This window comes from Xiphophorus hellerii, chromosome 14 (genome assembly GCF_003331165.1).
Source record: "Xiphophorus hellerii strain 12219 chromosome 14, Xiphophorus_hellerii-4.1, whole genome shotgun sequence".
Taxonomy (NCBI): Eukaryota; Metazoa; Chordata; class Actinopteri; order Cyprinodontiformes; family Poeciliidae; genus Xiphophorus; species Xiphophorus hellerii.
The window spans coordinates 27014139-27024109 of NC_045685.1; the positions used below are offsets into that span (position 1 = coordinate 27014139).

General features: G+C 40.5%; 1 protein-coding gene across 1 annotated transcript; it reads right to left on the reverse strand.

Moving 5' to 3' along the window:
- Positions 1–6141: 6141 nt before the first annotated feature.
- On the reverse strand, positions 6142–9908 carry LOC116732583 (zinc finger protein 2-like). The gene is made up of 6 exons (XM_032582865.1): positions 9231–9908; positions 8905–8992; positions 8683–8807; positions 8254–8498; positions 8070–8167; positions 6142–7801 (listed from the first exon to the last, which is right to left on the reverse strand). Exons 1-6 carry the CDS (start codon positions 9454–9456, stop codon positions 6634–6636), a joined length of 1950 nt encoding a protein of 649 aa, XP_032438756.1. The 5' UTR covers positions 9457–9908; the 3' UTR covers positions 6142–6633.
- Positions 9909–9971: the final 63 nt, after the last annotated feature.

The following is a 9971-nucleotide window of genomic DNA, read 5'->3' on the forward strand; positions in this document are numbered from 1 at the left end:
TCTGCTCCTGTGGCTCTGCGGTCGTTGCCACGGTGATGCCAGGCTCGGCCCCATCATGCTGTGGGTCTGTTTCATTATGAAGGATTATTTTAAAAAACTTCACCTCAACATCTAGAAGGTTCTGCAAATTTAAAAGATTTAATAATAAATCGATGAATCAATTCTTCATTATCATTCTGAGAACATTTCCAGCTTTCAGAACATTTTTCCTCTGAGATCCTGAAACTCCACCAGGCTGAGCATGAATGAAAGTGGGCGGAGCCATGATGGCGTGTGTGTGTGTGTGTGTGTGTGTGTGTGTGTGTGTGCGTGGGTGGGTGTGTGTGTGTGTGTGCGTGTGTGTGTGTGTGTGTGTGTGTGTGTGTGAGAAGTTTATCTCCACTGGTGTGTGGATGTGAGCTGAAGGAGTCATCCTCATGTATAGTAAGATAATATTCATCATTTATTATTCATAAATCTATTTTTTGGCATCATCGCCGAATTAAATTTAGCTTTTTTTTAAAAATCTGACTAAATCTCTTTATAAATTTTATATTTTTAAAATAATTTTCATATTTCTAAAGGTTGTTTCCTCTTATTTAGAATAATGATGGGATTTTAATCACATTTCTCTTTCGGATTAAACAACTGTTAATCTGAGATTCTGAGTGACAACAGGTTGAAACCCTAATTCTCTAAATGTCCTCCACAATTCACCAACATGACACAACTGGAAGAGTTCACTACGTCAACAACAGGACACAAAGACTGAGAAAAATCCAGTGTTTGCATCATTATATCCCATATAAACATGCTTTGAATGTTTAAATTAGCTTCAGACAAATAAATACTCATAAAACTTTATAACTATTGTTGCTTTAGAGAAACAGAAACAAATATCCTGGTGTCCTGGACGTCCAGTCCTCTGCAGCTGATCCGACTCTCATTTGCCTGCTGCAATTTACCGTGAAGAACATAATCAAGTCAGTGTCTGTTTTGTTAAAGTAAACATGCAAACAACCAGAATGTCCTCATTTCACCTCCATAAAACGTTCTGTATAAAATGATGAAGGTCTTTGAGCCTTTGGGTTTAAAGCAGAGCAGCAGTGAGAACGCATAGACCTAAAACAATCAGAAATACTCATCAGGTAGGTCTTCCATGGTCTATAGTCAGAATTTAATTTCTATTTATTGTATTCCAGTTGTGACATGTACTGATGGTTTCTAAGATTTTATAAGATTTCCAAAAGTATTTAATTTTCCTCTGCTACTGTCTGATTGGGTTATGAATGAATACAAAACATGGATCAAATCTAAATTTAAGAACATCTGCATGTTCAAAGTCAATCAACGTTGAAATATTGTTAGAAATATTGAATTCATGTTGAAGCCTGACATTTAAATTCTGTGGAAAGTGGTCGGTAACTTCCATGTTGCGTCAACGTTTTCAACCATAACTGATATTATATCAATGTAGATTCAACATCTACATTTTGTTGATTTTATATTGAATTTTAATTCAATATAAAGGAATTAAAATTCCTTTATAAGGAATCAATATTGATTCATGTCAATATATTAATTTAAAACGTAATAAACTTCCACCCAATAATAAATTGGCATTTCAATCATTACAAATCGAACACAAAACATTTATTCAGTGACATCAACTAATGTTAATTTTAGCCAGTTAAGACGAGTTAATTGGCTAAAATTGGGTGTTTTTGACCATAATCCATCATTGAACCAGCATCTCTTGGGTTCTGATGGTTTCAGTGGGACCAGCTCCTTCACCACTGCTGTGTTCTGCTCTGCAGGGTTTGTCTTCCACAGACTGTTGACATGATGGTTAACTGGACCGACCCGTCTAACACTTCAGATCAACTCCAAGCCCAGTACTGCCAGGTATCCCATGTTTCCATTTCCGCCACAGCCTTCTTCATCACCAGAGCCGTCGTCATCGTCCCTTTTGCCGTGTGGGTCCTGTTCTTGGGTCACCGGAGGTGGTGGCAGCGGCAGCAGCAGCCAGTCAGCCACTATGATGTCATCACCTATCACATGGCCGTCATGCAGCTGACCGAAGCGCCAGGCCTGGTCTTCTTTCTGTTGGGATATCCTGTTCGAAGCCTCTCTGTAGTCGGTTTCTCTATTTTATCACTGACGATGGTTGGGGAGATTCTGTTCCATGTGCTGACCTGTGTGGAGCGCTACCTGGCTGTTCTCCACCCGATTACCTACCTAAAGCTGAAAAACACAATCGGAGTCACCATCAGAAATGTTTGCGTTGGACTGGTCTGGGTTTTCGCTCTTGGCTGGGGAGCGCTGGTTGTCCTGTACTTCCCTGGAATCCCCTTTGTCCAACTTTTCTCCTTGTCAAGCCTCAGTTTTGCCGTGGTTTCCTTCTGCAGCTTCTCGGTTCTCCGGGTTCTGGTCCGTCCGAGGCCAGGGGACGTGTGTGGAGACGGAGTGGACCGCTCAAAGAAAAAGGCTTTCAGAACCATAATGACTATAACAGGAGTACTGTGGATGTTGTTCTTTGGATACTTTGTTTGCTTTGCTCTAAAAGTTTCACCCCTGATGAGCTACAGTGATTGGTGTTTGGTTGCTTCCTGTGTAGTTTGGTTCAGTTTGCCCAGCAGTTTGGCGGTTCCACTGCTGTTTCTGTACAGAGCAGACAAAAACATGCTGTGCTGTGCGAATAATGCATGAAGTATATTAAAAACAAGACGTTTATTTAACAGTAGCAAAGAAAAATGTGTAAACAAAAATATGCTGATAAGGTTAAAGTCTATAAATCCTGAATGTAGGAAAGTTTTTTATGCTTAAGACAATTAGAGCCTGATGTTCACTGACTGTCTGAAAGTTTCTGTCATGTAAAGCTACAGGATTTTATTGGAGTTGCAGTAAAGAGGAATTGAATATTTATTATTTATGCTTATTAATCAATGTTACTTCTGTGGTCAGAGCTGGTGAGTTTTTTATGTCTTTATATTTAACTGGGTGATATTTACTGTTTAACAGTTAGATCCTTTCCTGGATGGCAGAACATGCAGATTCTGCAGAAAGATGAAATTTGAGCCACTGTCTCCTTGTTTTAAGGCAACATTTCCACCATGATGTGACTGAAATAATATTCAAATAGTTTCATCGCTTTGCTTGCCAGTAGAAAACAAACATTTAAAGAATAAATTTGCCTTTTGCAGTGTTCCATAAAATGTCTCATAAATTCTTGAACTATGCAAAGTCAGCAGCAACATTTACACAAACACTCAGGAATAAAAGTCCTAGTTCAAACCTTCATCCAGAGATGAGCAACAAACCGAAGGCAGAGAGACTTTGTCCTACCTGAGTGACATTTAACATCATTTTAAATATTTATTGTCATTTCTTATGATTTCTATGATGATGACTTGAAATCTGAGTTCAGGAGCAAAACAAGTCGGTTCCCAACTCTGAGGCCATTTTAACAGGAACAATGGTGAACAAAGAGTTGGTCTTTGCCTCAACTGGAGGAGTTGGAGATAATTAGATAATAAATGATGGCAGGATCTAATGTAGGATGGACAGATTATTTCACATGTATCTGCCTTGGTTTCAGGTCTGGAGGTTTTCTAACATCCTTCCTTTAATACTTTTAACCTGACGTGGTGCAAGAATTTGAAAATTGTCTCATTCAAAGGAAAATTCTGTCCTTTTTTCAGTTTTTTGCATCTCCTTTTCCTCTTAAGGTTTTCCTACACCTATAAAATAAAATGTTGAGTAATTATTCTCTAGCCGACGGCTTCATGCCAAATACTCACCTGTTCTCTCCACCTGCTGATGATGAACTGCTTCAAGTCAACGGCCAACATCTACATTTTCTCTGTTTTGTGCATCGTGAACTTCCTCCTCTTCCTGGCCTGCAGGCAGCTGAGAGCAGCAGCAACGCTCTCCTGCCTCCAGCAGCTCCCACCATTTCCTCCTCCACTCCGTCGTCCTGCAGCTGAATTTGTTCGTCGGGTTTTCGGTGCTGTATTTCATCGGTACCAGTCTGTACCGATGATGGTGACTGGGCTCTGCATCCGGCCGGTCTTCACTCTGGGACAGTCTCTGCTTCAGCTCCTGACCTGTGTGGAGCGCTACATCACCTGTGACCTGCCTGAACCTGAGACGAGCAGCTGGAGTGAGGATGAGGAGGGTCTGCTTGGCTGCTGAGCCTCCTGAATCTGGTTGAGTTCAGTCTGGGCAGCCATAAGCTCAATCTCATCACCAGCATTTACAGTTTTGGAGAGCATGTGGTTATCGTGTCGTTTTGCACCATTCCAGTTCTCTGCGCCTTGAACTGGCACTAAATTCAAAGGCATAAGAACTTCTGCTCTTGACACCACTTTGTTAAAAATGTAAATTCTGTTGCGACACCTCCAGGCGCTGCAACCATCTTCTGATGTCTATTTATTTCTCATTTTGTACTGTTTATTTCTTTATCTTGGTATATTACGTATATACACATAACCTGCATCTTAACTCGAGTCGAGCAAATCTCAATCTCGTTGTAATCTGTTGATGACAATGACAAATAAATAAATCTTATCTAAGTGGGCGGAAAAAATCACATCGACCAATCAGAGAAGAGCTTTCTACGCTATTACAGCCATAACAATTGTTCTCCTGCTCAGGCTGGTGGCAAACTCAGTGAGCAACATCCTGTTCATGTCAACTCAGCAGAAGAGAAGTGCAGAGTGTGCAATGTTTCTGTTTGACATTTGGTTTGAGCTTCCCAGCAGTCTGATTTTATTTTACCTCTGATGTTTCTGCAAAGCAATGAGGCAGAATGAGGTCTTAGTTTTTCCACAAAGTCTTATAGATATAAAAAAGTTTGGTTGGTGCAACACAGGAACTGTCAGAGCACATTTTTAACTCTTAGCATGCAGTGGCACCATATTTATTCACTTTAAATCAACTAGTTTAAATAGTGAAGCTTTGGAGAAAACAAAGCTGAGGCTTCATTGAGAAGTGAGAACAAGTAGTTTGGATTGTGGTGAGTTATAGTCAGTGATAGTCTGGATGAAGAAACACAGTCGCATCAAACTGTAGACGTCAGAATAACCTGAGACCTTCTGCATTTCCATTCACTGGTTTTGTTTCTAAAATTTAAAAAATAAAACAAGTTTTTTCATAAAAGGTTTTTGTGCTGGAACAATGTTGTTTTCCTGTTACATTAAATGAGTTACATTTTTTGGCACCCAGATGTTTGTCCTAAAGATTTAAAGTTACACATTGTTTTATTTTGTCATAAAGCTACAATGTGATGGCACTGATTATTAATTATGTTGAAGACCAAATGAATGTGGACATTCATTAAAAACCATCAGCTCCAGGTGAAACAGCCGCTGCAGGTGTTCTGATCTCTGGAGCTGAATTTGAATACAAACCTGGTTCTTCTCAGATCATTTAAGGTCTGAAAGATGTTTGTTTTAATACACAGACAAAATCAACTGATGCATCAATGACACCTCAAATTATTCGTGACTGAACTTTGAATACCTGAAATTCATCAATCTCTGGAAGAATATTCAATATTGTGTGTGCTGTTTTAAACGTGTACAGTGTGTTCTTTATTATATATAACATGATATTTTAAACTATTGTACATTTATAGTTGGAATTAAAAACTGCTAATTCTTGGGATGCTATTAAAACTCGTAGTTATTGTTTTTCTCTGCCTGATCTCAGATTAATACATTAATGAGGAAAATTTGTTTGCCTCCAACAAATGAAATTGTCTCATTTGTTTGTCACAAACACACAGTAATAAAATACTTTTCTCAAGTTTTTAAATTTGTTCGTCTTTATGAACTGTAAGGTGATTTGATAACATTTACACTGAATTTTTTTTTCACTTTTTACTTCCCAAATAAATTTAAATCTTTCTTTCATAATTGAAGTTACACACATCAGTTTGACCAGAGAAATGCCAAAAACAAAAGACACAAAAGCTTCACTTCACTCTACAGACTTCAGTTAGCATGCTAATCATGCTACATCAGTTAGCATGCTAATCATGCTACATCAGTTAGCATGCTAATCATGCTACATCAGTTAGCATGCTAAACATGCTAATGTTCAAAACACTGCACTGTTTGACTGAAAGTGTTGGAAGAGAAAAACCATTTTCTCTCAATAAACAAGAATATGACAGATCAATTTATTGAACAGTGAATTCTCATAGTTATAGGACTTTAGTGATTAATGAAGGCATTTTATCAGGTAAAATATATTGATGTACAAATCCTATTAGTGTAGCTGGTTAAGGAAAGAAATAAACCAGAAAACTGTAAATCGATTTCAAAGTTTCCAATTTCTTCTGCATTCTGTGAGAATATTTAAATAAAGAGCTGCCTCATTTTAAAGGATAACGGCTCATTATAAAGACCATACATGTGACGCCACATCAATGGTCTGTCTTACTGGATTTTAAATCTTTATCATTAATATTTCTTGTATCTCTATAAGTTATTAAAATTACTTTATTGCCAAGAACTGTTTATGATGAGGAAGAAAAACCCAAGAGACAAAAACTTCCTGCTCAATTTTATTGGAGATATTTCAGCTTTCAAAGCCAGAAACAGTTTAAGAGTCATAATAATAAATAACTGAAGAGTCACATTAAAGTGGCTACGATGCTGCCTGTGCAGCCTTGTGGCTCTTCATGTGCGTCTTCAGGCAGTGGCTCTGAGTGAAGGCCTTCTCGCACAGGGAACACTTGTACGGTCTCTCTCCGTTGTGCGTCCTCATGTGGACGGTGAGGTAAGTTCTCCTGGCACACGTTTTCCCACAGATCCCACAGACGTACGGTTTGGCTCCCGTGTGAATCGCCACGTGGTCGTCCAGGTGAGTCTTCCGTTTAAAGGACCAGCCGCAGTGAGGACAGCGGTACGGTGTCTCCCCGGTGTGAACCCGCATGTGTATGGTCAGCGGCCCCCTGGTGGTGAAGCCCTTCCCGCAGCGGTCGCAGCGGTACGGCTTCTCGTTGGTGTGCGTCCTCATGTGGATGACGAGCTGCTTGCTGGTCAGGAACATCTTGCAGCAGACGTCGCAGAGGTACGGTCTCTCTCTGTTCATGTGAATCTTCTCGTGTTGCTTCAGAGTGGTGGCCAGTTTGAAGCCCCTCTCACAGATCTGGCATCTGTGGGGTCTTTCTCCAGAGTGCGTCATCTTGTGGCGGGACAAAGATCTGTTGCTGCTCAGGAATTTGCCGCAGACGCCACAGAGGTACGTTTTACACTTCCTGTGCGTCCTGTGATGAGCCTTTAGCTGCGCCTCCACCTCAAACAGCTTGTGGCAGGTGGAGCATTCGTGACGGAGTTTGTGGTTGTTCTCCAGAGGCAACCCAGACGTAAACGAGCTAACCTCAGGTTGGACAGGTTGCTGTCCTGAATGGACCTTCAGGTGCTCATTCAGACTGAGGACGCTGAGAAAAGACTCTCCACAGACTCCACAAACACTTCCTGCTTCCTCCACGTGTCTCCAGGCGTGTTTAATGAGAGCAACCTCAGATTTCTGGGCAGCTTTGCAGACTTTACAGAATAAACCAGTTTCTGTCCAAACGTCATTAGACGGATTGACTTCTTCTGTCTCACTGATGAGCTCGGAGTCTTTCTTTTCCTGTCCATCACTTACATCTGGTTTCCAGCTGCTGTCGCTTCTGTTCGTCTCTCCTTCATTCCCACCTGCTGCATCTCTGTCCATCTGAGCAGCAGGGGGCGCCACGGAGTCGTCACCTGACACTGACATCATAAGACCATCATCTCCTGTTTCCCTATGATGATGTTGTGATGATGTCCTTCCAAGAAAACCAATTAAATCAAGAAAAAGAATTAATTTTTTGTTTTATTAAAGATTTCTGTAGATATGTTGAGTCAGCTTTATTTATTCATTAATCCTAAAGTATTCAGTCCAAAAACAAAAGTTTTACAGAATTACGCCTTTTAAATCGATAAAAAAATTACAATAAAATATAACTTATTCACCCAAATTGTTGTTTTATAAATTATTGATGCATAATCAAATGAATAAAAGCTATAACTTCATTGACCCTCTGGACGTTCTACCTCATCTCCTTTGGTTGTTGAGTTTCCTCACAGACCAACATGGCAGAACTTTTCTCCATCTGAAGAGAAGGAATTTCTTCCTGAGTTTCCTTCTTTGTCTGGAAAAGACAAAAAACCATCAGAACCTGAAAACTAAAAGCTGCTGAGCAACAAAACGAGCCAAGAGCCAGAAGTTCTGTTTTACCTCCAGTCTAATGTAGATTGTAAGTTTTCTAAGCCGTGTGGGTTTGACGTTTCTGACGATCTCCTCGGGCGTCACCGTCGTCAGAGTCAGACGCTGAAGCCTGCGCCTCTTATCCGACGTTAAGATGTGAAAAGGTTTGTCGTCTGCAGCCAGCTGGGGGACAGCGGACCTGAGCAGGCTCAGAAAGTCCAACTCCTGCAGGCCTGGAGGACACTTCAGGGACACCAGAGGACATTTCTTCACCACTGGAAGCAGAGAAACACAGACAGACAGAATAAAGTCACTGCTACGTTTACATCAGCATGAATCCAGACACTTTATGAAAAAAATCTGACAGATTTACAAGAAATGAAGAAAAATGAAAACGAATTGAATTAAAAAGGATGTTTTTTTTCTGGGAGAAATAAACAAGTCAGTGGGTTAAGGTACCGTTTTTGGACAGGATGCTGATGTTGGAGTCCTTCAGGACGCGGACGCTGAGGTGTATGGCGCTCTGTGCTTCACTGATCTGAGGTCTGCCAGGCCTCCTTCCATCAGACTGAGGCGACGAAGAGCTGAAAGGTGAGCAACAGCAGTACCAAGTTAATGGACATTATTCAAACCAGTCAGTGTGTAACAGATCATCTACTGAATCGGATCAGCAGCAGGAACCTTGATGAAGCAGTTTGGGTCCGACTCTTCAGACAATCATCACCCTCCTCTTCCTCAGCTGATCCATCACTTCTGCTGGATGGCAATTCTGGAAATACATCAAATTATTTAAGAAATAAGGTAAATGTTTCATTTATTAGCATTACAAAAGAGCCGAATCAAAGAAAATTATGTAGTGTTTTAAAATAATACTTAGTTTTATCCCTAATTGTATCAAAACGTAATATGTTGAAGAAAAAGCTTAAAAACTTTATATATTTAACGGAGTTCTGCATGCAGCTCAGTGCTCTGTTAGATTTAACTATGAATGAATTAAAGACACGAACCATTTGTCCCGACAGAGAGCTGCTGGTTCCGAAGCAGCTCCAGCTGCTTCCTCTGCCGGCGGATCTCCAGACGGAACCCCGAGGCCTCCTCCTCATATCCGGATACCACCGTCTCTACCGCCGCCAGGATCTCCCGGGACACCGCGGCGAGCCTCTCGGTGACAAACCCCCGCAGAAAGTCCGCTTTGTTCGGCTCAACTGGACTCTCCACCGGGTCCTCCTTCATCTCTGAGCCCGGTATGGTTCACTGTTTCAGGGGAATGTCATCCACTGTCCGCGGTGTTTACTGAAGCTGCTTCTTCTGGCCAAGCGTAACTGCAGCTTAACGCTTTTACGGCGCGCTGTCGCCCCCTGCTGGTTCTTACTCGGTTTCACGCGGTAAAATAATTTTTAGTGACCAAAAGCGAAAGAAATCTTTAGGAATCTAAACTGAAAATGTGTTTTTGGATTATCAATAAAATGAAACACACACAAAAGATAACCACGTTTTATGTAAAATATGAATGAGTTAATAAAATACTTTGTATTTTTTAATGTAAAGGTAAAAAGGCCAGATATCTTAAGTGCTCTGTTATAAACTGTGAGTGGATCTTTGATTTCTCAATATAAAAAAGCAAAGAAAACAACATTTTTAAAATAATTTCTTATAAATAAATAAGTGCATCAAGTGTCTTTACTTTTTCTTAAGAAACAGATGTTGGTGTGTTTACTTCTGATTTTAATTCAGAAAATGCAGCCCCG

Bases quoted from the DNA above. Each gene is read 5' to 3' on its own strand.
- LOC116732583 (XM_032582865.1), bottom strand. From the start codon at position 9,456: ATGAAGGAGGACCCGGTGGAGAGTCCAGTTGAGCCGAACAAAGCGGAC. The intron at 8,499-8,682 runs GTACCTTAACCC...CTCTGCTTCCAG, and splicing joins CAGCATCCTGTCCAAAAACG to TGGTGAAGAAATGTCCTCTG. The intron at 7,802-8,069 runs GTAGAACGTCCA...TTTTCTTGGAAG, and splicing joins CAACAACCAAAGGAGATGAG to GACATCATCACAACATCATC.